Here is a 26,964-nt window from a genome sequence, read left to right as displayed (position 1 = left end):
GTTTGAGCATGGGGAACCAAAGTAGGTGCTGCTTTCTTGTTGCCTGAGGTCATGGAAACGTTCTGATTTGGGTGCCTCATATTAGAGTAAATGATGCAGAAACCGTGTTTTGGAAACATTGTGAAAGCCCTTCCAGCCAACCACGTTGTCCAGCTAACCGCATGATACTGAGATTTGTTCAGATGCTCCTCCTCTTTGGTTTCCTGACTATAAAGTAGCTTTAATAACGACGAACGTACCGATAATTGTACTTTCACCTACACTTAAATCTGCCTAACTAACCTCAAGCCCTCCCTTGTACTTTCTACATCTTGCCTTGTGTTGCTGCTTTCTGCTTTTCTCTTCCTTCTCTCTGTGCTTTCTACAGCTCTGCTGTGCATCACGTATATATTCAGAGAGCCTAGTGCTCTTCAGGCCAGCTCTGTGTGTTTCTCAGGCATCCAGAAATGTGTTAGGTCCAGCTCAAGAAGAGAGTGGTAGATTGCTGCTAGAATTGTGTGTGTATCAATAAAAATGGCACAGTTAGCAAATCTGAATCAGTACAAGTGAAGTTCTGCCACACAGGAATAGTAAGTCTGCTTGCTAGACTGTTGTGAAAAGCAATCTGCTGAAGTCCATGCGAGCCCCCGGATGTAAGCTCATTTAAGCTGATTTAACTGTTTTTACAAATGCCATTTTTTGGTGAAGGGGCCATCACTGGAGAAGGCTTAGTAAGACCTCTGCTCAAATGGAGTGATGGTGGGACAGCCGAGGAGGGAAACCAAACCAACAAACGTGCCTGTAGCCACAGATGGGATCAAAACCCCTCAGAATGTGGAAGGCAGATAGAAGGAAGGCGGCAGCAGTGCAGTCTCTTAACACCAGCGTGCAGGAAGAGCTCTTCTGCTTCCCCCGACTGTGGCAGAGTGGGTGTAATATTTGCATCTGTTGTTTTCCCAGTGCAGTTAGAAGCTGATTTCTTTGGCATGTGTTTTTAAATAGCGTGCAGTTTACTATCACGGGTTATGCAGAAGTTTACAAAAGAATTCAGCCTAACTGTGAAGGCGGAGATTTATGTGCCTAAGAAGCATTTTTAAAAGATGTTGATGTGGTTCTCTTTTAAGGCAGCCTCTTTAATTACTAAAAATTAGTAGTTGGCCTTTCATTTAAAATATCTAATCCTGTTCTGTTAAAGCCAGAATAGTCAATTTAAGGGACCATTTGATATGTGAATTTCTGCATTTGACTTAATTAAATAGCTCGTTATTAGTGGCTCAGTGAAAGCAATGTTGGTTCTGTTACTTTGAGCCATAAAGAGTTTCAATTCTTTTTAAACTTTGGCAGCTAATGTGTACTATATAACTATATGTATGAATTATTATTTCATATAAGTCATTTTCATAGGTGAAATTCTACACTGACTTACAATCCATGTTGCTATACTTCCAAATTTAAATGTGTAGTTTTGGAAAAATATGAACAAGTCACTTCATTTGGAAAACAAACACTCTCCTCTCTGTGCTACAGAATAAAATCTATCTTTCTCAGCTCTGCTTTATTGTGTCTGTTATCCAAGCCTGGTGTTTGGCCACAGGCCCAGTGGCTGGGGGAAGAAGTGGCAAGAGCAGAGCTCAGTGGGAAGGGGCTGAGGCAGTCACAGGGTGCACCAAGGGCTCACCTGCACCCTGGTTTAGAGATTGGAAAGTGCAGTAAAGCAGCTGAGGAAGTGTTTGTCCCTTTTGGTTTTATTTGTCTCTCTGATAGCTTGCTGGTTCCTTGGCTTGCTGAGTGCTCTGAAGTATCTGGATTAAAAAGTGGTTCAGCTCTTCAGGCTACGCAAAAGAGCATTTTCTTGCTTGGTTGCTTTTCCCTCTTTACTCCATACAGTATGCAGTACTCTGCTTTTAAGAAATGTGAATGCCTGCTGCTTCCTAGTGCTTGGATAACTATGGAGAGCCACAGCCGTGTGGACAGACACGAGCTGCGCTCTGTTCCTGCTGTGTGCTCAGCCCACTGTGCCAGTGCCAGCCCACTAAGAGCCATGGGGTGTCTGAGTGTCACCTGGCACATCCGTGGGGCCCTCACCTCATCCTGAGACACACCTGGGCTCCAGGCCCTTGATAGCTTCAGATCGATGCATGACAGACAAGAGGGTTCATTGCACTTAGAGATATCAGGAACGGTGTTTGAAGGGAAAGGTATCTGGGGGCAAACAGAATGCAGTTGATCTAAAAATGATTGAATGACAGTAAACTTTATAGCAGCTTAATTCAGCGTGTGCTTTCTCTCCAGTGCTTGGAAGGAGACAGCTCCCAAGGACTGCGGATGTCTGTGCCTTTCATCACTGCTGAGTGAATTTTGCAATTATGCTGACCCTGAAAAGCTATAGAATGTGACACCCATTCCCATTGTTTATCTGTATCTCTCATTTGTAGTTTTATGCCTCCTTTCTAGGACACTTGTTTTAATTGGTTTCGCTTGACGATAGCTAACTTTGGTTATCTGCAATATTATGGCATTTTGGGATGGTGCTGGTTATGGTGAATAATAGTAGGCAAACCGATATTTCTCCTTATGGGACACAAATCATGCTTGACTTCCAAGTGCACTGATAGTTTGGCAGGGAGAAAGAATGAAAAAGAATTGCCTTCCAAGTGCGTGCAAGTTGACAGCCCAAAAGGTGATTTTCTTGACTCATATACTTAAGTTTGCTGGGTTTTACATATGGCAAGTCTCCAGAACAAATATTGCTTTTGGAAAACCTATTCAAATTCTGTCATAAGAGTTAAATTACTGAGTATCAGACCTCAAATGATATGCTTGATTTAAACTTCTCTTGAGTTTTAAAACAGTAAATTATATTAGCAGTAGTTTCATGGAAAAAGGCAAAGCAGAAGTTTATTCTTGTTTAGGAATAGACTTAGGTATCGCTGCTTCCAATGAGGATGCAGTCAGCTGAACGTAAAATCTATTTAATGTTTTTTAAAAGGTTGGAGAGAAATTGGTTTCTCTGGAATAGAGTGAAGGAATGCTGTCACCCGTGTCGTATCACTGGGTGGCACTGTATAGGATCAAACTCTGAAACCTGCTAGGTCACAATTTGGGATCTCTTTGAAGGGAAGGAAATGCCAAAAGCAGTTTCACAAAAGAGGAATTAAAATGTAGTCATTGAGCTTTGCTGTGTCAGTCTGAGGCTCATTAAAAGAGCCATTTTAATGCTGAAATCAGTGCCTCACTCCGTCTCAACTTCTGTTTTGTGTTCTTCATACTGAGCATTAGATTAGACTGGAATCAGAAGGGCTGAGCACTTGGGATCCTGGTTGCAGGTCATACATCACACCGAGTCACAGTATCCAAGCAGCACCAAGCAAAGGGCTCGAGGCGGGGGGAAGAGCATCAGGCTGGGCTGTGTGTGATGCTTCCAGCATGCCCCAGCATGGCCTTTGCTGTTGGGCTACTTCTGCCAACGAGTTCCCTTAAGCTGAGCTTGCCTGGATACTGGGTTATGTGATTAATGCTTTGAGAGTGCTAAGAGATGTTTTCCTGAAAACAGAAGGTCTGAAGTGGCATAGTGCTGATGCAATGCTTTTGATGCTGTTTGAACTGCTGTTATTAGTAAGCATTTTTGGTTTTGTTTTCTTACCAGCCCTGCTGCCCAGCTTATCTTGGAACCAGTCAGCCTGTTTTCTTTCAAAGGTGTGATTATAGAAAGTGGGCTGAAATGACCCAGAGAGGGCGGTCCTACCAGCATTTCTTGAGCAACTAAAACTGGGAAACAAAGCTCTGTTGTATCGTTTGCACAAGGATTTTGATGGAGAATTGAGAAAGCATTTCCAGAATGGAGTTGCAGTTGCTCTGGTACCAAGCACTTAAAACACTGAATAAATACTGAGCTGATAACATTGTTAGTAATATTCCTCTCTCCTGTTCCAAAGTCTACTGAAAAGTATACATGTATTTAATATACTGCTCTGCACTGTGTTCTGCACAGTGCACTGGGTGCAGGTTTGCACAGTTTAAGAAGGATGTAAAAGCATTAGAGAGCATTTAAAGGAGGGCCGTGAAGATGGGAAAGGGTCTGGAGGGCAAGGTGTATGAGGAGCAGCTGAGGTGCCTTTCATGGCTCAGCCCAGAGCAGAGAAACTGAGGGGAGGCCTCATGGTGGCTGCAGCTCCTCACGAGGGGAGGAGAGGGGCAGCACTGAGCTCTGCTCTCTGTTACAGCAACAGGGCTGAAGGAAGGCATGGGGCTGTGTCAGCGAGGTTTGGCTGGGGCACAGGGGGAGGTTCTTCATGGGCAGGGTAATTGGGTACTGGGACAGGCTGTCAGGGTGATGGTCGTGGCCCCAAGCTGCCAGCGTTTGGACAGAGTGCTCAAACATAGGGTTTGATATTGGGTGGTCCTGTGTTGAGCCTGGAGCTGGACTCAGTGGGCCTTTTGGGTTCCTTCTATCTGAAATATACGACTTTTCTATACGTTACCCTTTTAGTTCTTCCTTCAGTCTGAGTGGCATCCGGTCTGTTTGCTTGTAATAGTTGTTGAACATAATGGTCACAAAGGGGCCCATCATTCTTCCATCTACATGACTTTGCTTGCTATTCTATTCTTCTAGCAGAGAAAAGGCACAACATGGAAGGTAACAGTGGCATATGTCCCCTGTGTTGCACACCTCAGCTTCTGAGCTGGAGTTTCCGTGTTGGAGTGATTCATTGTTGAAAGATTCTATGTTGAGAAATGGATGTTTACTGTTAACTCCTTTGGGATTAAGGATTCTTTAAAGGATCATAAATTCTGGTAGTTGGAAGCAGCAGAGTGAAGTTCAAGAAGATGACAGATTAACCAAATGGCAACTTAATTTTATACTGATCTACAGATAAATGAAAAAGATACTGTACTGTGCCAGTAAACAGGCATTCTGTTACACAGGGATGAGATTAACTCTAAACTGTGCCCCTTTTAGCATAAGGGATGTGACAAGATTATAAATGTGATTGCAGACACCTGTAGTAGAGTTGTTTGGAACTGGTGGCTCGCAGTTAACCAAATCAGAAGCATGCAATCAGCCAGTTTCTTATTGAAGTACCTCTGTGCAAAATCAATGTTATCAGCATATCTCTTTGCAAGACAATTGCTTTGGGAATTGACTCTCTACCTGTAGTGTAACGTGTGAATTGTAATAAAATCCATTTGGCGCTGGAAATGCAGGGTTTGAATATTGTGTACTGCTTTGTTGTGTTTGCAGGACTTCTCACTAATGGCCAATCTAAAGGATTAGGACCGGGATCAGAGCAGCTGGAGAATGAAAAGGACGATGCGTCGCAGGTGTCCTCGACGAGCAACGATATTAGTTCTTCAGATTTTGAAGAAGGGCCCTCGAGGAAAAGGTCAGTAGTACATCACTGTTAAAGATGCTTTGTCCCTTTTGTGCTACAAGGTTGTGATTATGTTATCAGTAAGGAATGATTGCAAATACTGCCCTGCTATTAAAAGAGTTTCCAGTGTGGACTCCTTCTAGTAACAGTAGGAGTTTGTGCTTCATCCATCATTATAGATAGTACTTGCTGTTTGGGTTTGTTTTGTTTTGTCTTGTTTTTTGTTTAACTTGGAAAAGCAATTAGATGATTGCTGAATTATATGGCTTGGTACTCTCTCTCTCTGCCTCCCCCGTCCACCTGTGTTGCATCTCAGGGACATATCCATAAGTATACGCGTGTAAATTCAAGGAAAACATCATTGAAGTAGTGTTACCCTTGTTATTTTTAATTTTCTGTGAATGAAACCATGTTAAGTTAAAAAAAAAAAAAAAAAAAAGGCTTCTGAAAAGAGAAACTAGAGTTATGTGGCTATTTGATTGCAAAGGACTGCTTTGACATAATGCTGTGGTAAACTGCTTCTTCTTTCCTAGAAGTCGGTTATGAAGCCCTTGTTGAACTCTTATAAGTTCTTACTCTGAATGTGCAAAATGTAGGTTAAAACTGTAGGAATCAAGCCAATCTCTTACAGAAAATATGCTGAAAATGCAAGCAGAGGCTGGGAGTTGTCCTCTCTATGAAGTGAGAACCAAAACAGGCTGCCTGAAAAATGCTGTTTAAAAGATAAAATTGGAAAATGCTTTCTCAAACTCTTTCCCTTTGCACTCTTGTCACCTCAGTCCCAGGCCAAAATGGACTGTAACATAAGTTCTCTTTCAAACAAAAGAAGTGTTCTGTGTGACCTTATGATTTCTCTGGGAAGATGAATGCTCTCCTGAATGCCCCCATGTCCCCTTGCCTCCCACCCCTTTCTCTGCAACTTCTCTGTTCTCCACAGCTACAAACCCCAAATCTAGCTCTGAATATGCCTACTAGCTCTTCTGGTGAATCCAAATAAAATCTCTGCTATTTTTCTACCAGCATAAATTCTGTAAGACTTGCTGAATCCCACTGCAGGTCAGGGGAAGAATATTTGTGTGGTTTCTTTTAGCTTTATGAGTTAAAACAGAAGCTTGAGAATGATTTCTTCTTAGAAATGTAGGTAGAATAGCCCTGGGAGACAGTGACCATAATTTGATGCTGTTTCCACTGATGCTAGCATGTTATCTTCAGGAAGTTTTGCCGTCCTCTATGCTTGCTCTGTCCCCTCAGTTCAGTGCCCTCATTTCTCAGCCATGCTGACAACCACTTGCAGGGTCATGCATTCAACAGGTTGAAGGAGCTGCTTAGGGTTAGAACTAATATTGGGAGGAAGATGGATTTAGGCTTTTTTTCCAGGGTTCTTTGTTTTTAACCTTGTGTGAGTTTACATCTCTTGCTCACAGCATGGCTGCAGGAGCAGCTGCCAATGCAACCAAGAAGCACCTCCTGCTCCCTTCTGGGGATGGGATGTGGGTGAGGAAGAGCAGGACGGGGCTGTTCCTTGCTGCCTCCCTTCTTCTAAGACCATGCATTGTCCACATCCTGAGAAACTGCATTCGAGCATTGTGGCAGAAATTTTTCTGAAGGACTATCTGCTAGTTTTGGCTGTGGGATTCAGATACTTGAGCAGCAGTTCAGTGGTTTAGGCCCACAGTTATTTCATTCACTGTTTCATTTACTCAGTCCTTCACACCTTTAGTGAAAAATCGTCAGGTACTTTCCAAGCTTGAAACAAAAAAAAAACAGAAGCCAAGATGGAAAATATCTTTGTCTTCTGTGGAGGACAAGATACCATTTCAGTTCTTCATACCTCACAGTTCATTGAAATAGCATTAGTTTTGCTATTGCAATTACTGTGAAGGGAAGTGTTCCTGTTTTGTTTCCGTTTACATCTAACTTCTGTCTCTCTTCCTCCTGAGCTTCCTCTTTGCAGGCATACATTTTCTGGGCTCCTTCTCATAAGCATGCTAAGTGTTCTGGCATCATCCTCCTTCTCACTTTTTCTTTTGCTGTGCATGTAATGTTTCCTTGGTCATGGTCGTCTTAGGATCCCACAAAGAGTTGTGTCAGAAATGCTGGGCAGATGAAAGATAACCAAGAGAATGAGGAGGGGGGACAGGATTTGAAATGGCTGCTGTTCTAAACTTGTCTGACAGAGAAGATGTCTATGACTGATCAAGCTTTGAGAGATGGTGTCCTCGTCTTTCTTTTGTGCTTCCTCAAAATCAAACTTAATTTTCTGTTCATCTATGAGTACAACTAACAGTGCTTTAGTGCTGAAACACACCTTGAAGGTCTGGCTGTCATGTGTACTTCATGCAGTTTTTCCCCCTCCCCAGAACTGGAGTTGCATGGTTGTTTGTCTTCTAACTGCTCTTGTAAGGGTTTGTTTAGAAGTTTTAGGCTGGGATTTGAGCTTGCAGCTCTTCAGTATAATGACAAGCTGGTACTGTGTAGACCTCTTCCCATCCATCCTGCCTGGCAATCTTCAGGCTTCCAGGTTGGGCAGTTCAGTGCCTAATCTGGCAGGATTTTTTTATGTCCTTCCAGTGGGTTACTGGTGAGAAGATTAGTTGTTAATAGGCAGGTGGTGACAGGAGGTAAATCCCTACCTGCCTGTCTGGTGTAGGGATACCTCCTGACTTTCCCACATAATCACATAAGGTAACATTAGAGCCCCCAGCCAAGCACAGCTCTGGGTTTGTCACATCTGTGGTTTGATCAGTTTCAGCTCAGAATTGGTTGAACAGCCCAATACATCATGAAGAGAGCATCACGATGGGAGGAAGGGATTCTGGTGAAAGTATGGTGATATAATGCTTCAGATTTTGTTCAGAAACTTGCATAGAGAATCTGTCTGATGGACCAGGCTTTTGAATGCCACACTGAGGCTTTAAATGCCTCAAACAAGACTTTATGGGGACTTTGCCAGTAATTAACACCTTTGTCTGGGAACTGGAGGCAGCTTTCTGTACAGCTGACTTTGCAGTCAGTGGGGAAAGTCCCATTTCCATTTTTTTCAAACTGTAGGGTTTTAGATTTCAACAGAACATGCACTACGAACCATTTTCCGAAGCTAACGTTTCAGCTGTGATTGCTTGGTGGTTCTGAGGAGGAACAGAAGTACACATATGACTTTGACTCTGTAAAGTCTCCAAATCTGTCACATAAGCCCTGCTTACAGAATAAATAGAGCTTGGGGGGACTGGCAGCAACAGGACTCCAAAGTACTTAGGTTTGTTTGAGTTTCCACTGTGAGAATGGAAAAGAATTGCTTTGGTCTGAGCTGTGTGTTACTTTTGTCCAGGTCTGGATGGAAGGAGGTGAATTTTAAGTAGAAAATACCGCTTTCAGTGTGTGCATTATTGTAACCTTTGGCAAAAGCATTCAAGTATTGCATTAAAAATGCTATGCAGAACCTGTGGGAGTTGCTGTGTGAGAGAGGGCAGGTGCTAGTTTATTTTGGGAGAGATGAACAAAAGCTGGATGGTCTTCAAAGAGTAAAGATTATTTTAAAACGTCATGACAAAGGTAGTTGCCCCTGGAGGAGAAGTGTAACTTCAGTGTAACTGCATGTTCTTTTTGGTATCACTCTCCAACTTGATGCTCTGACTCTCAGTTGAGAAGGGCAATAGGTAACAGGCCAAAGGGGTTTGAGTGACTGTGCAGGAGGATCTTGCATTTTAATAAGCCTGCTCTGAAGAATACATGCAGGGAAGTATTTGTAACATTGTGCAGGAACAGTTGCATGGTTTTTAGCAACAGTTGCTCACCTTACCCAGGAAGATATTTGTGCAGAGCAGCCTGGATGTGACAGTACGTTCATCATTGGTGGCAGGAGGCTGTTACTTCTTCCTGTTACTATCCACTCTCATGAGCCCTTTCCCAGCAGTGCACGCGGGGAATTGCTGAATGCTCTTTTACTGCAAAGTTCTGTTAATACCGGGCTCTGAGAAGTGAGAGTGGTTTGTCTGATTTGAGTAGGCACTAAGTTTTACATTATGTTTTTATGCTCAGTGTTAGCATATTTCCTCCAGTAGAGAAAAGGGTTTGTTTAGTTAGAGGGATGAAAAATCACGTTGAAGAAACTTCAAAACAAAACTCTGGGAAGAAAATCTGAAAACATTCACCAGTCCCCACGCTTCCACTGTTGTGTCAGTTTTCCCAGTAGGAAGCCTGTTCTCCACTCCATGGCTGCTCCATGTTATTTCAGATTCACTCTGTGATGGTGACCTTACCCTCACCTGCTGTGTCAGGTGAAATTGACTCCTGTGGTCGACACTGGTGTGACGCTCTGAAAGCCTGGGGGGTCCCTGGCCCAGTTAGGATATGGTTTCAGCTCTGTCCTTGCCTGTAATATTTTCACACTGGCCTCATTATTGACAGCATCCTGCATACACTGTTGAAGGTTAGTGCCTGGGAAGCCAAGTTAGAGTTTCCAAGCAGGGGAAGGAAGGATTGAAATTGTTTGCACAGAACGTGCGCAGCATTTCTCTCAGCTGTCGTCCAGTATTTCTCTGCATTACAGCTGTGCTTTGTGAGCAGCTGCTGGACTCTGCATGTTCTTGCTGTGTCCCCTGTTCCCAGTGGCCCCTGGCACCCCCTTGCAGGAGCAGCAGAGCAGATGAGCAGCTCCTGAGAGACAGCTCTCCTTGTTCTGTTGTGCCATAGGGAAAGTTGTTGCCAGTGAGAGGAAGACACAGCCACTGGGAAGCAGTAGCCTTTTAAGCTACCACGGCTGGATTGGGCAGAAATTGTTTATTAGGAACCCTCTGAGGTCTTTAATTAATACAGCTGCTTTTTGCTAACGGTCTCAAGCAAGCGTGGTTCTGTGTTACAGCAAGGCTAAGATGTGGGATATGCCTCTAACCCTTGCATCGTGCTGGCTTTTTGCTGCCTGCCCAATTTTGCTTTTCCTTTTATTAATTTTAGCTCCTGAAGTTGGCTCACTGTGGGGTAGATGAATGGCAAAGCTTGCCAAAGCCAAAGGGATAGAATATGCGGCCAAGGAATAGGAGGAGCTGGTGATTGCATGGCTTCTGGACTGGCAGTGCTGCATTACACCTTTAATACAACAAAAAGCCAGTGAGGGTAGGCCAGGTTTTGTGCATTAAGTAACTGGTTTGTTGTAATCCTTTTCAACTGGGGCTGCAAAAGGCTTGTTTGCACTGAAGCTGTCAAAAGACTGAGAGGGCTCAGGGTTGTTTTGTTTTGTTTTGGTTTTTTTGTCAGATTGTTTTTATAGTTAATAATGAATAGTCTCTCTAGCACTAGACTTAGCACCTTCCATGCAAGACATAAAACAAGGTCAGTCACGTTCCCATATGTGTGTGTTTGTGAGGGATTGCTATTGAGTATTCTGGGCAAAGAGAGTGAACCATGTATTATGACTCAGGTGTGAAAGCAGGACATTGCTGTAATAGCTAAGTGCTTTCCAGGACCTTTGCAGGGAGTTGTCTTTTCACTGATTGAAACACTGTAGAATGTATTTGCGTTCAGCCGTTGCCTGCTACCATATAATGCAATCCCACTTAGCAATCAGGTACTTGCATTATCTTTTTGTAATTTTAGTAGGCTGTGCAAATCTGCAGTACTTGTTGGCTTGTGAAGAAGCACTGTGTTAATCCACAGTAAAAGCAAAATGGCAGTAAGATTTATATATCATAATTTTATTTTTTTACTCCCTCTGGAAATTCTTGTATGAGTGGAATGTATTTTTAGCTCAGCACATTTATATTTAAGTAACAAGCCTTATAAACAAAACAATAATAGTCCATTCGAGTGGGTTTATGCAAGAGTAGCAAGAAGATGGATCACCTTCTTTATAATGCAAGTCAAGGAGATCATTCCATGTAGTATGAGAAGAAAAAAATCAGGTGATTAATGTTCGTTCAGTATTTTCATCAGAAAAAAGCAGAAGTTGTTGATGTGGCTTCTTCTCTCTGACAGCCAAAGATATAACAAGGTGCAAGGATTTGGGAACGCTTTAACTTTGTGGGTAGACAGCTTTGTAAACAACTTGTCCTAGTAGTGATTTAGAAGTTGTGTGGGTATGATTTATAGCAGCAGAGAAACATTAAGCAAACTCACTTGTCCTCACCTGCCATCCTCTCTCAGGAGCCAGGGCTGCAGGAGGAGGACATTGTGATCTTGGGCTCCAGCTCCAATTCCCTGCCCTCCCCCAGGTAGTTTCCAAGGGAGTTTCCAGAGCCAGACCAAGCAGGTACAGCTGGTTCTTGCTCCCATCTCTGACTAAAGCTCTTTCAGCTGCCTGATAACTTATCATCGTTTGTTTCTATCCATGTGTCTGACCCACTGAGCATGACAGGCCAGATGATGGTTGCTTGAATACTGGGGAGAGGTTTCTCTGAACCAGTGTAGTAGCTAGCTGAACCTGCACTGAAATACACTTCTTAGTAGCAAATTCCTATCAGAGGTTTTTGCATGCATGTCAGTAGTGCACTTAAGCCAGTGTTTTGGGGTAACATCAACCCTTTGTTGTGTCTGCTTTCTTCTGTCCCATGTGCATCTGTGCTGTTGTTTGGCCTTCTCTTACCTTGAGGCTACAGTTCAGCTGCTGCCAGCCCAGTGCTTAGCCTGTCATTACTAATGGCAGAGGAGGCATCTCTCTGATTTGATCCTTTTCAGAACCTTCTTGACTTTGCACCTCTCTGAAAATTACATTTTTGTTCCTCTCCTGTGCAGACAGTAAAAGCATTTGTGGCCAATCCACTTACATGACATTTCAAAAAGACAAGCTGATACTAGAATCATTGTATATCGAGGACTGTGTTTGAGCAGTCCATGAGTGCTTTCTCTTCCCAAGGCTCCATGCTACATCAGAAGAAATGTTACTTGTGATGGACTCTTGTAGGGATTCCATAACCTCAGCAGAGATGGCCTAGTTGCCCTACTTGGGCTATTTCCAGCCCTGCAACTTGAATGGGGGAAAAAACAAACAAAAACACAGTTGTGAGTATTACAGATGAGTGTCTTTCCACTTATAGCTCCATTCATAATTCCCCAAACTGAATTTAAAATCAAAGACAGGAGGGAAAAAAGGCTTTGGTTTGTGTTTGAATATCACCACAATGCCTTGTTTGTTTGTTTTCTTTCAGGTTATTTTAATGAATGAGAGTCTGTTTTAAAATTTTGATACCTAGAATTAACCACGCTTGCTTTTGCAGTGGTCTTATTCTCCTCAAAAAGAAGAGATGAATTAAAGAGAAAGCATTCATCACCTTCAAGTATGGCTGAGTTTTCAGAATTAAATGGAACAGATTCAGTTTCCAAGTTTTAGAATCGGAGCTTAAAAAGATGTCAACAGATAAAAATAATTGTAGTGAGGATAGATGGCCAAAAATGGAAAAGCTGAAACCTGTTTCTGAACTAAGCATATAAAATGCAGTCATACTTGTCAGGAAGTAGTTTTGCTTAGACGACAATAACAATTATAGTGGTCTTTGGAAGGATTAGGAAGCAAAAGATATGGGAAGAGAAGTACAATCTGGAGATTGCTGATGTTTTGTAATATGCAGTAATAGAGGGCTTCCTAATCTTCCAATTCAGCCCAGTGTTTGGAAAACAAAGCTGACTTGCCAGCAGTTATTTTTAGATTTATTTTTTCCTTCCTGGTAGGCTGGATGTGACTTAGTTAGTAGGTTTCATTGGTGTCAGTTCTTCATTCTCCAAACAGGATCTCTGAAGATCTTGCTGTTAAGCACACTGAGACCTAGCTTGCATTTTCACCAAAACTAAGTGAACTGATGATTGAGAGCTCCAGTTACATGAAGATTTAGACAAGTGTTGCTTAGAGGAGATGTACAGGAGATGGGCAGTTTGTACACGATGTCATTTTTGCTGTTATTCTAACCAAGTGTTTTGGATATGTGTGCTGAGATAAAAGCCAACCTGGATTGGGCTACTTTTATTGTATGTGCTCTGCAATCAAAGTGCTCATCCGGACCCTGCACAGCGAGTGGTAGGAATATGTTCTTGACATGTGCCTTGGAAATTGCAGCGTGAGCATGGCTGGCTGCTGATTCATCAAAAATGACTGTAGTGTGTGTGCTTATATTGTTTTGTATCAGATCAGAACAGGTTTTGTCCAAAGCAGGGAATGGTCTGTCTCAGTGGGGGAGGCATGGCGCAGTTGTGACTGCTGCTCAGCGATCGACCTTGTTAACAGTGCATGGCTTAGGAGTGTAAGGGTTTTCTAGCTCTGAACTGAATTTCAAAAGGATAGTTCTTTTTTGGTTTTTTTTTTTTTTTTTTACTGCAGATGACTTCTCTTGAATCTTCCCAGGTCTCTCGTGTTGGGCATTTTATATATACCTGGCATACTTGCACTTGAACAACACTTTTCCTTTCTTTTCCTCCATTGCTGGCTGCATCCAATAACACAGAATCTTCTAATGGAAGCTGGGTTTTGTTTATTTCTATTCTTAACTTGAACACTTATATTTTCACCATTTTAGTGGCATGCTTATTGTTACATACTTTGTACAGTACTGGCCACATTATCAGGCTTTCTTTCCTTGCTCTTCTTAGTGTTTGTTCTCGGCTCTGGTTAAATAAACTAAAGCTTAAGGGATCGTTGGCCATGTGGCAAATTGTTTGCAACTTTTTTTTCCCACTTGTGCTGTAGTCCATTTCCACTAGTAGCTTGCTTCTTTCAGATTTCAGACAAGTTCTCCCCAGAGTTTCTTCATGGTAGTTACTATGGAGATGGCCGTCCACTCTTCTCTCTTATCCTCCTGCTTTCCTTGAGCTCCTGCAGCTGTTATTTATCTTTTCAACAAAATGAAGTTTGTACAGATCTCCTTTCTAATGTCTCTTCTTCAGCAACGTCTCATTTGTTTCTAATGCCTTCACTTTTATGAAATCCTGTAGATGCTTGTTTATATGAATAAAATATTGGGGTAGGAGTGAGGAGATCCCTAGTTAAAGGGGTCATTCCTGAAACTATGATCTGATTTGATGTGTTTTCACAGTTGGATAGTTGGTCACTGGAGTCATATGTCTGTAAAATGAATTAACTGCTAATGTCTGTGTGGGTATGTATGCTGAGTGTCTAGGATAGGCTTTAGAATTTGTTTATTTTAAATGGCACTTTTTAGCATTCAATATAAACATATTCTGGTGCAAGTTAAAATTTCCCCGATGAAGAAATGAAAACTGAGAGGACACCTCGTTAGCTTTTTAAGTCTGAGAGGCTTTTCTTTGCACTTCATCATAATTTCGATGTACAGCTTTATATATTCCAACTTCAACAGAGAGATGTGGATGTGATGGTTTGGTAGATGACTTCAGTAGACACTTATGATGTGTTCTTCGGCCAAGAAGCTCGGCCATAGCTACCTGTCCAAGGGAATATCCCAGGGCTGGTGGAGCCACGCTGCTGTTCTGACAGGCTGGTTTTCTTTCACTGTAGAAGCCTTGCTCTGGGGGACCACGAATTGTAGCGTTGTGCTTTTTTCCTTTGCTCCTGCGAGCACAGTCAGCTGTGGTGTTCCACAGTCCGGAGCATACTGAGAATTCCCTCTGTTCTACAGCTGCCTGAATACCTGCCTTGTGTTGCTGGCCAGGTAGTGAAAATCACTTTGTCTCCTCTTGAGATAACTGGGATGAAATTGTGGCCTAGCAGCCCGCTGCACAGGCAGGGAATACATGACAAGGGTGATGTGTGCTTCTCAGCCCCTTCGTGCTGGCGCTGTCACCTGGCAAGAGCCCAGTCAGGTCAGGACCCTCCTTGGCTATCGTAGTCATTGCTCTTGCCTCTCTTTACGTGGTAAGGTAAGAGGAAGGGACTCAAACCCTGTGCTTCTGTGTCTGTGCTTGTTTCTCATGCCTTAGATTTTTCTTGGCCATGTGACAATTTGTCCCCTGCAAGTTGTCAAGCAAAACGTGTGTTTAAAAATAAATTACTCTAAAATTTTAATCAACTCTTTTTTTAGAAAGGAGTCTGATGTTTTTCTTTCGCATTCGTCTAGTTTGCTGTGAAAGTGAGCAGCTGGGACTTCCTTGATGACTTCTATTTTTAGTGTCATCTTTACACCTGCACATTGAAAATCATACGTTTTCTAACTGTGATTGAGAATTCTTACAAAAACGTTGGCTCTTCAGTCAGAAGCCTGAAATGAAGCTGGCCTGTTCAATGTAGAATCTCACTGAGCTTGGACTTTACATGTTTGTCTTAAGCTAGAAAAAAGAGACCACTATTGATTTTTCTTGAAATCTAATTCCTCCTACCAGAACAATTCATAAAAGAAAAACGAGGCAAATGAGATGTGGCAAAATTTCCAAGAACCTCACTTTTATGTCTCTAGCTTTATGAAGTTTTTTCATTATCTGAAAATTAGATTGTAAGTACTAAGCCATAGGTGGACAAATGTTACTATGCAACTGAGATTTGCTTTTTTATTTCAGTATTATTTCATTCCTGTTATCTAGAAATCCTGTTGTCAAGTTTACTCTCGATACTGTGCCACATGCAAAACCAGGTTAAGAGTGTTCAATTGCTTCCAGTTTCCACATGGACTGCAAAATAAACTGAAAAGGTGAATCAGATGAAAAATGGAAAAACAGAGGAGACAGCACTGTAGGAAGGGGCACGCTATTCTTATCAGGGGAATTGACTGGAATAATTCAGAAAAAGAACACATGGACTGAAAGGCTGTTTTTGCCATTATAACTGAAATCATAGGACCCAACTGCTGAAAGAATTCAAATGTTTACTGTTCTTTGTGCAATAAATCCACAGTATTTCATATTAGCCTAGGTGCAGTGTAGGCAAGATGTGTGTTGAAAATCTTGCCATACAGCAGTTGGCAGTCTCTCTTGCATGTCACTTAACCTTTGTACCTCTTTTCCACCTTCAAAATTGATTATCTTGAAGGTTTTGACGTTTGAGGAATATTTCTTCGCTGTTTCAAAGAGAAATGCAGAAGTGTATTATTTATTTCTGTTTGTTTTGTTTATATATAAAAAGTGTCTGTTCTACTTTACATATTTATGTTTCTATTTCCACGTTGTGATGTAAAATTAATTGAGACATACATTACTAAAGTAAAAAATTTTCTCCCTTGCGGAGGATTTTGAGAGTGCCTTATTGGCTGATATTCATTCAAACATTTTTTAAACAACAAGGATTTGCCCAGGGCTGCATCCAAGAATTATTGAACAGGTTGCTGGCAGTCAGTGTTGGATACTTGACTACTTTAGTTGCACAGAAAGATGTTGTGTTTACCTGCTGGACTGTTAATTCAGAGCCATGCGTTGGTTGTGAAGGTCTATGTTGCAGCATTTCCTCTGAAGCTTTTTTTTTACATGCATTTAGTAGAGTACAGAGAGTACACGACATTCTTAGTAAAAATTGAATAATTTTTCCATTTTTATTGGATGTTACACGGTTGTTCAATGCAAATAGCTTTTTAAAATAAATAACCAGAGTGTGTCTTGCGTTTCCTAAATCTGATTGTATTTCTCAATTTCAGGCATAGAAACTTGCCAATATGGAGTTTATTCCAAATTATCATCATCACTTTTATTTAATCTTTGTAGTTGTATCTTCTTAAGCACTGTATCTCGCCCTCTTTTGCTTTTTAACCGTTCAGTTTCAGGAAATTTAACTGCTCTAGCTTTTGTGGTTTGTGTCTCTCATTCTTTGGTGTTATGTGCTGTCCTCAGTTCAAGCCTTCAGATTGATTTGCTTCTCCGTTGGGTTTTTACATGACGTTCAAAGCTCTGCCTGACTGGGGATGCAGCTGTATGCTAATTTCCCAGTTTCTACAGAACGCTGACAGGTTACTGCTGAAGTATTCGACCTCCTTGCCACGAAGGAAGGAAATTTCATGAAGGAAGGGCTTAGTGAGATAGGTAGAGTTTGGGCTTCTTGCTGTATGTCTTCTCAATTCTGGAAGAGAAAAATTCTTCTTGTGCATTTTCCCAAGACTGCACTCTGATGATTTTAGAATTGCAGCTCTATCACATCATTATTTCTAATTTTTAACATCAAAAAGGCAAGTTAAAAGGGAATTTATTGGAAGCTCTTGTTACTCTTTCTTCTAAAAGGAAGTGCAAATTTAATCTTCGTGTACCGTATCTTCATAAAGCAATTTTGAAAGGCTCTTTGGACTTAAGTAGGATTTGACATGAAGACAGGCAACAATATTTCACCATCTGAGAAGATTTCCAGACCCAGGTACTTTCAGCTTGTTCTGATCTCTCTTGTCCTTGGAGTGTGCTTATTTTTACAAGACTCTTCAACTGCTCAGCCATATTTCTTTTAGCATTTGAAGTTCCTGACTTGAAAAGCAAACCAACAAAAATTTCCCAAAGTAGAATCTGGAGGACATGGATGCCTTCAATAATCTCTTTATTTTCTATTACAGATCAGAATACCTCTTGTGTCAGGTGCTTTTTTTGGGGTGGGAGATTACAAGAGGCTTCCTAGCAACGTGATTCCCAGAAGAAAAATTGCTTTTTCCTACTAGTAAATAGCAATGCAAAGGTAATGTCTGTTTAGAGATGTGTTCCCTCCCCCCTTCAGTGTTATAGGGACCTGAGGAAACTGGCTGGTCTGGTTGCCAAGTCACTCTCCATCATATTTGAAATTCATGGCTGTCAGGCGAAGTGACTTTCTTATTTTCAAGAAAGGGAGAAAGGAATATCTGGGGAATGTCTGAACTTCGCATCTGTGACTGGAAAGATCATGGGACAGATCCTCTGGGAGGATACGTTAAGGCACATGTAAGATGAAGAGGTGATCTGAGACAGTCAGCACAATTTCACCATATTGCACCTGCCCAGTCTGATGGCCTATGATGGAATGACAGCATCAGTGGACTAAGGAAGGGCAGCTAATGTCATCACCTGGACTCGCGGAAGGCCTTCAACATGGTCCTGCACCATATCCTTAGATCTTAATCGGAGGAGTATGGATTTGAAGGCCAGACTATTAGGTGGATAAAGAATTCTTTGGATAGCCATGTCCAGGTGCAGGTCGGTCATGAGCGCTATCCCCCAGGGATCCATTTTGGGACTGTCGATCTTCAGTGTCTTTTTCAGTGTCGTAGGTGGTAGAATTGAGTTTGCTAATCACACCAAGCTGAGTGGTGCAGTTGACAAAATAGAAGTAAAGGATGCCATCCAGAGACCTGAACACGTTCAAGAATTGGACACGTGAGAACGTAATGAAGTTCATCAAGGCCAAGAGCAAGATGTTGGGCAATCCCAGATGTGAGTACAGACAGGGAGAACTCACTGGGATCAGCCCTGAGGGGAAGGACTTGGGATTCCTAATGGACAAGAGCCAGCAGCGTGCTCTTGCAGCCTGGAAGGCTGACTGTGGATGTGCATCAAAAGAGAGGTGGAAGAAGGGAGAGGGAGGTGATTTATCCCCCCCTACTTTGCCCTTGTGAGGCCCCATCTGGAGCACAGTGTCCAAGCCTGGGGCCCAGCACAGGAATGACATAGAAATGAGATGGGTCCAGAGGAGGGCCATGAAGGTGGTGAGAGGGCTGGAACACCTCTCCTATGAACAAGTGTTGGGGCAGCTGGACTTGTTTAGCTTGCAGAAGAGAAGGTACCAGGGAGACCTCAGTACGGGCTTCCATTACTTGAAAAGAGCTTATAAGAAGGAGAGGGACTGATTTTTTGCATTATTTTGCATTGTAGGGGGGTAAGGGGGGATATTTTTAAACTAAAGGAGAGGAGATTTAGGGTAGATGTTAGGAAGAAATTCTTTACTCCGAGAGTGATGAGATACTGGTTCATGCTGCCCAGGTAAGCTGTGCTGCCCCATCCTTGGAGGCATTCAAGGCCAGGTTGAATGGGGCCCTGGGCAGCCTGATCTGGTGGGTGACAACCCTGTTCACTCAGGAAGGTTGTAATTGAATGATATTTAAGTCTTTTCCAAATTAAGCCATTTTATGTGTGACCCTAATGTTATATTGCATGCTTTAGATATCACAAAGGCAGAACTTGAAGGGCACTTGTTAAAGGCAGCGTTATTCACGATCCCAAAGAAAATGTGGGAAAAAGAAAGCCTTCTTTTGCCTCCTTAATTCTTTTTCCTCAGTAATAAGGACATTAGGGTCTCTTTTCAAGGTTTCTGTTTTCCACTCAGGTTCCTGTTGCTAACATGATATGAAGAGCTTTCTGGTTTTCTGAATGAATTCCTTCTGAGGGTTAACTTTTGCTGTAATTTCATATGGAGAGCACTGAGCCATTTAGCCCTTAAAATAAATTAATTTTCTGTTTATGTTACTCCCTGTGCTTTTTGGAGTAATTAGGCAGTCCAGGATGTGTGAACTGATTGCTGACTTGTCTGTTTTGTTTGCTTCCATGTTTGTTTCTGACTGCTGTTTCTTTGGATCATCCCAACCTTTCCTACTGAAGTGTTTTTCTGCTAGGTTTTATTCAACAGAATCCATGTGGTTTTCCAGTATGAGCCTTAATGAAAACAAATGTTTATGGCATTTCCTGATAGGTGAGCTGGTGTCTTTAATTACGAAGGACCTGGAGATGGAGGAAGAAACCCATTTATTTCATTTGCCTTATTGGCAACAAAGGATCCTAGAACTGTTTGCACTGGACTCATTCAGCCTGCTCTACTTCACAGACAATTGAGAGTTTCTGAGCATTTGAATACAGTTTATTCTGTCAATTAAAGAAGAACAAAACAAAACCTGTCTCTTAGGTTGTTTAAATACCTATTAAGCCCATGAACAGAATACTAATTTAGGTGGCTCTGTATAATGAGCTCTGAATTTCTGAGTCATGTCGGCCATAGAACCTTTTAACGAGGATGTGGAAAACTCCACAGAAAAAAACTAATGTCAGTCTTAGTTCCTTAATTATTTCAATGAGTGTAGAAATGCAAAGCTCTGAAGCGTTGTGTCGCAGTTGTTATTTTCCAGATTGGGTATCACAGGGAGGATTTATAAAGATTCCAGCTGGATTGCTGAGGTGGATGAAGCACGGAGCAAGCAGCCCTGAGCACTGTCAGTACTCAGCCTCAGCAGCACACCTTGTCAGCTGGCGGCCACTTGGGATTCTTTGATGGGCTGGGATGGCATTTTGTGTTCTTTTTGCCAATGTATGCGTACACAGAAATTAGTGGCTTTGTGCTGGTGTAACAAGGGCATGTTGTGCACAGCTGCTCTCTGTCAGCGTGGTATGCGGGCATCGCTCGTATCGGAGATGAATAAGTGAATTTCTTAACTATGAATGGGTGCTGCTTTGGATTCACAGGAATTTTGATTAGCTTCTGCAGTAAGGCACTGCCTGCCTTTCAAAACGTATTGGTAAACCTGACTGTCGTTTCTTCTTCCTTTAACACACCCATAGGTTACTTGATCCTGTTATGCAGTCCTTGTAGAAGGTGCTGCTGAGTGCACAGCAACAGCTCATAAGCTCCCCACCCATAGCAGAAAGTGCTCTCTGCTTGTTCCATTGGAAAACATATATGATGCCGTGCGGTGCATCACTGAATCTGTGTGGGGCTCATCTCCCTGTTACAGAGGGGAGCATCATCAAGCTGGGCATCTTACAGAGCTCAGCTTTACCTAATGATATGTGAAACATAATATAATACATTAATTGTTGCTTTAGATTTTCCAGCCTCATGCAACTATCTTCCCACAGCGTGAGCTTTATTTTCTCCTTAGCCTGTGTTATTCGTATTATTTGTAAATGTGCTCATTGGACTTGGGAGGAAAAAAATAAAGACAAAGAACCTTGAGAAAAGCCAGCTAGTCAGAGATGAGACAGTTGTGTTTTATAGTGAACGGTGAACGTAAGAAAACTGGTGATGCTCCAGGCATATTGTGTTATTGATGAAAACAAACTGCTTACTGACATCTGCATAAACCAGTCCCTGACTGATGGCATCCCAGAGCCTTTCTGCACCAGGCAGCAGCAGAATTGCTCAATTTCCCATAGTGAAAGTTGCAGGTTTCGAAGGCTTTTTTTTCCCCCCTCCATAAAGTTTTCCATTTATTTGTTAGCACGTCAGTGCCTACTGCAGAAGTGGCTCTCCTTTCTTCAGGCTGTGAAGTCCTGTGCTTCCCGAGCAGATTGCTTTGTTATGCCAAATTCTGTGTTGAGACATCGTATCTACTGTACTGACAGTTGCTCTCAGCACCAGGCAACTTGGTGCCCACGTTTTTCTTGTAACTCTTGTTGCCTTACTGTGTTATGAGGCTGAATAGTTCTATTTTCCTATTTGTGTTATTACCTGAGCAGTGTTTGTAGACTGATGGTTTGTTTGTTGTTGTTTTTTTTTTCTCCCTACGGGTCATTTCTGAGATGCTGGAAATTAAGCTACCGTAGTTTTCTTTCTGTTTCTTGTCTAGAAACATGACAAGTTCGGGAAAGAAAGAGTAGCATTTTGTTTTATTGTAGTGTTCGTGTGATTCATTTAAATAATGGCAATCTCTGGCTTTTGACGTGCCTCATTTTCCAACTCTCTTGATCAGGGAGATTGTTCTGGCCTATAGCTCATTAAGAATGGTACCTTTTGCCTGAATTTTGTTCACTGCAAGAATGGAGAGTGTGAAAACATTGCCAGGAAATAATTACAAGTTCCTTGCTGTCAGCTGAGAAGAGGATGTGGAGTAAGAACTACTCTGGCTTGTTGCTTTTCCCCTACAGCCCAGAGAACCTGATGGCTGCTGTGGTGGGGATTGGCACTGCAGATCTCTTTGCTTCTCTTGGCTTATTGTAAAGAAGGCATAATTCACTATCTTTTTTTTTTCTTTTCTCCTTCTTTTTTCCTATTGGTTTTTGCTTTGAAACCTCCTGTTTTTAGGGAAATGTTTGTGTGCAATAGTTGGCTGCTACATCCTTCTAAAGAAACGGTTTGGTGAAACTATGACTGGTCTTTAATTTGACACTCCTGATGCTGGGTGAGGATGTCAGCAGCAGCAGCAGCTGCTTTTCTTTGTATCTACACATGAGAGTGAGGACAGTCCACCCGTTTCAATCTGTTCTAGAAAACTTTCTGTAAGGAACTAGAGCTGGAAGAGGTCTTAAACCTGAAGTTTCCTCAGAGCCGAGCTTTGCTGGAACTGTGATACCTGGTTCACTTGTTTGGTAGGATGGGTTCCTTAGTCTGTGTGGGAGAGTGTAAAGTTTGAGATTTTGTTTGTTTTTAAAGGGAAGAGGTATGTAAAGTGCACTTAACTATGATGGTTAGTTGTCTTGTTATAGTATGAAGTACCTTCTGCGAAGCTTGTTGATCTAAAATTTGGCTATTTGTTTTCCGATCTTTGTCTCTGATCCTTTTTATTGCAGATTATAAATATGTGTGTGTGTGTGTGTGCATGTATGTGCATGTTTGAAGCTCTGATTAGGGTAGAACTTTGGTATATAGCTGAATTTCAGTCAGCTTAAGTGTTGTGAGGCAAATTAGTTGTCTTGTGCTGGCTGGGGTCACATAGTGACTGTGAGGAGTGATACTCATGGTGACCCAATTACTCCTAATGTAGCTCCTCATCTTGTGGATTTATGTAACACTGATGCACTGAATAGCTGGAATGCTTTTAAAAGTGTCTTGCTGTGAGGAGTCCCTCATGGGTGGGAGGAGTGTCTGTAAAAGCACAAGATTTGTGTGTTAGCATGATTGGCCAAACTCATACCTGCTTGAGGCCAGAGATGTCTCGGTCTGGTTTGTTTTTGAAATTTCCCTGATAGATTCAGAACATGAAATTGGAGCCAACGCCTTTTCCAAAGTACAGAATTTGGACATTTTGCAAAATTAGCGTGTGTATTTCTACCTAACATAACATCTGGGCTCAGTCTGTGCTAGAAAAGCGTTACAGAACCCAGTCGTGGAGTGGATGGGCTGGAATATGGAATTGTTTTAGAAGTGATTTTTGGATTTGCTGATCCCAAATCACTCGAGCCTTAATCATGGTGCTTCACTGAAATTTTCTAGATGGGTTTTGTGAATTTAACTTAAGCCATAGCCCTTAAATTAATGAAGTTAAACCGGAGCAAGGGGTTGTTTGAACAGGCTGTCTTCTTGATTTATCTGTCAACAAGGCACTGATTTAACCTACTCTTAACCCATAACAGTCCACGTGGATTAGAACTGATTTAACAAAACTTATTTAATTAAATCGGGGCAATCTTGTGTTGCCAACGAGGCCTCAGGAGAAGCATCTCTTGTTCTGCCTTTTGGCATTTTCTTCCCTTGGTAACAGAGTGATAAAAGATGCATTTATTTTATTTGTTGACTTTGTTGACTTAATTCTCACCTTCAAGCTATTCAGATTTCCTTAATGTTAAAGGCAGTCATTTATACAATCTATTGTGGTTGCATTTGTTGTTACTTGGAATGCTATTCCTAGTTTCTGAACCCATAAAGTAATATAATTCAAAATACAGAAATCAGGAGTTTTATGAAATACTCTGTGTACATGTTTTCCTTAGGTTAGGTTCTTCTCAGCAGGTTATGGAAAAGGTTTCTGCATTTTTTTTTTCTGTTGTCAGCCGTGTTCTCTCTGCCACTCTCAATCTTCTGCCCCTTGCAGGGTTTCCATTTTATTTTTAGGTAATTTGTGCTTTCCTGAATGTACTGATGGCTCTTTGCACTCCCTAGCAGTGTTTTCTTTAATTGCTCCTGGCCTTATTGCTTGCTTTTTTTCCCTGCTCAAGTGTTCTTTCCAATTTTGTTTTTTTCACTCTTCAGCGTTTTTTTGGATGACATTTTCACCAGTTGCCTTACAGATGCATAGGTTTTTAGATCTAAATGAACTGATGCTGAAAATTCATCAAGTGTTCCGTGGCGGTCCCAGCTGAAGTAATTGGCAATTTCTCCCTGCTCCTGCATGGGAGCACACTGGTGCAACTTATTGTACAGTTGTGTGGTAAACCAGGTCTGAATCATTATCTGATTTAAACACAGCAGCATGCCCCTACCAAACCCCTACAACAGTTTTCCATAGGATTTTAATCCTTCTGCCTGCCCTCCTTTGGCTAATCTCTAAGATCTATTGGGGAAAAGTGACAGAAATGTGAAATGATTTGCCCAAGGACTTGCAGTAAATCACTGACCAAATGTTAAAGCTGTTCTGCTCTTGGTTCAGCGTGGTGGTGCTTCCCTGTTTAAAGCATCGTGTGGGTAGAGTAGCATAGGCATGTGGCAGCACCAAAGGGTTTGGGAGCTTTATGAGCATACAAGATTGTGCTTGGTGAGGTGAGGAACCCAAGAGCTGGAGCAGCACATCACAGTGTTGTGCAGATGTCACTGCCAGGCCATTGCTGATGCAGCTGTAGATCCTGTGTGGGCTGAAAGATGGGTATGACCAGTTGGAACCACGGGCAAAAGGAAACATCTGTCCTGCAAAGAGACTGTTTGAAAAGTACAGATCTGGGAAGGACGTTTGAGTTTAGATATGTTATCTGTTACTTACAAAGAGGTTGCTAATATAAGAAAAGTGCTGGGATACAGTGAGGAGCAAGGTGTGAACAAGGGCTAATTGTTTGTGTATGAGACTAGTTGTCAGGTGTGGAGCAGGTGGAAGTGTGAGTGTATGCATGTCCAGTATTTGGGAACAGATTGAGTTTGTAATGCAGTGCACTAAGAGGAAAGCATCTCGCTGCCTGTCACAGAGCAACTCGTGTTGCCCACTAGCAGGTCAAGACAGCTGAAGATGAACTCTTTTCTGAGTATGAATTTAACTATTTACACCAGTTCATCAGTTCTGATGGGGGCACTTACTGAGAGGGCCCTAAGGTTGCATGCATGTTCCTAGAAATCACTGGTGGTCTTTTCTTGGAGCCTTTCCCAATGTTACGTCAGCTGTTTACTCTTGCCATCAGGTGTCTGAGTGTGGAAGGGAGCACTGGTCAGAAACAAGTGATAGGCAGCAGGCCAGGCTGGGGAACTTCATGTCAGGAACATTTCCAAAGAAAGTCCATGTGAAACCAGCACACTGGCTGTTGCTGAACAGGCCATTTTAGCTATCTAGATCAGCAGATATTCAGCTTTTGTGCAGCTCAACAGTGCTTGCCACCATCAGTGCTTGTAGTATCTGGGATATCCTCATGTGTCCTCTCTATTTTCACATTCATAAGCTGAGCTTATGACAGACAGTGTAGGAAAGAATGGCGATCCTCTTATGCTTGCAGTAAATCAGACCTTGTCATTACTTCAGAAAAAAAAGCTTAAAAGTTATCCTGTAAAAGTGAGAATGTCTTCCTTGCTTCAAAATCTTCATGAAGAAAAGGTTGCCATGGCAGGAGGGCTGACTGGAAAGGGGACAGCACTGGCATTGCTGCCAGGCACATTTTCTGCTCAAATTTTACAGTTCAGTAACTAATGTGTTTCTCAGTCAGCTTAAGGTGATCTTAATGCAAGCTGCTACTGGAAAAGGCAGTCCTGTTCTTCCTCCCATGAGTTCTCACCACCTTTCTGTGCCAACACCAGCACTTCTGTGGTTATGAAACCCAGCCTGGAAAAAAAAAAAAATCAACCTATAAATTAATTTTCAGCTAGATTGCCTTTCTTAGCCAGCTGATTATTGGGTCTCGGGATCTCTAGTGCCTGCATAAACAGGAACATGTGGCTGGGGATGAAGCAAAGAGCGTATACCATATATTTTTTCATCAGCAGCCCTTAGTTTAAACTAAGTCAAGCCCTCCTTTAGGGTAGGAATAAGCAGCTGGGACAGTGCAGTGGTTTGCTGCTCTGGAAGAGTGTGTTCCTGCTACTTTCTCCCTCTTCCCAGCTGGATGCTGTGTTCTTATCCTTCATGGCAGGATACAGGACTCGGAGGAATGTGGGTTTCCACATTTGTCAGCAGCAAGATTAATTTCTTTTTTGTGCCGTCAAATTTCAGGTATCCAGCTGCTGAGATGCTGCCATATCCTAAGCGTAAAAGTAAGGAGAGTTTTTAGGGAAGGTGAAGCATTTGATAAATCTAATGTTTGCTCAGAGGGTTTCTGTTTTTGTCCATTCCCTGACAAACTGGTGCTTTGCATGCACAAATGGGTGTGTGTGCTTTTACTATAGTCACCCGGTACCAAAATGGGTTCAGTATGCATTTATCATCTATTTCATAGAGTTTCCTGAGGCAGGACGACTCAAACTGCAAGAATCAAGAAAATATTGAGTATTTCTTAGGGCAGGTAGAGAAAGAAAATCTGCGGGGAAGGCTATAGATTGTGTGGCACAGAAATTGTTACCATAGTTTCCATCCATATCATTAGTTCCCAACCACTTTATCTGGCTTTTGGGAGGAAGAGAAAGACAGCGTGCTCTGGCAGTCTAGCCAGTCCCCTCTCATCGGATTTAGCGTGCCTCAAAGAAGAGGTGCAGGGTGCGTGGCCCCTTTTCTTTTCAGGCAAATTTGACTGGTAGCAGGATGTGGTGTGGCTTGAAAGAAGGCATGAAGAGAGTTACTGTGACAATTGACTGCATCTGCCTCATTGACTTACAAGAATGGGCTGTTTGGCTCCTGGGAGGAAGCCTGGGGAGGGTGGCAGTTTGCTTCCAAGAAAACCCTAATGAAAAAAAGACAATGATGTAGGAAAAGAGTAGTGATCAACAAGCAGATAGTACTTGTTAAAGTTCTTTTTTTTT

At 42.2% G+C, this 26,964-nt stretch overlaps 1 protein-coding gene across 1 annotated transcript in view; it reads left to right on the top strand.

Moving 5' to 3' along the window:
* JARID2 (jumonji and AT-rich interaction domain containing 2) overlaps positions 1-26,964 on the top strand; it is a 202,402-nt gene that overhangs the window by 105,909 nt on the left and 69,529 nt on the right. The window contains exon 3 of the mRNA XM_052697756.1: positions 5,222-5,363. Coding sequence (XP_052553716.1) covers positions 5,222-5,363 — 142 coding nt within the window. The remainder of the gene's footprint in view (positions 1-5,221; positions 5,364-26,964) is intronic.

The sequence above is a fragment of the Tympanuchus pallidicinctus genome, unplaced genomic scaffold (genome assembly GCF_026119805.1).
Source record: "Tympanuchus pallidicinctus isolate F22 unplaced genomic scaffold, pur_lepc_1.0 scaffold31, whole genome shotgun sequence".
Classification (NCBI taxonomy): domain Eukaryota; kingdom Metazoa; phylum Chordata; class Aves; order Galliformes; family Phasianidae; genus Tympanuchus; species Tympanuchus pallidicinctus.
Note: the sequence above shows the minus strand (reverse complement) of the source record. Positions and strands in the feature narration are given on the sequence as shown.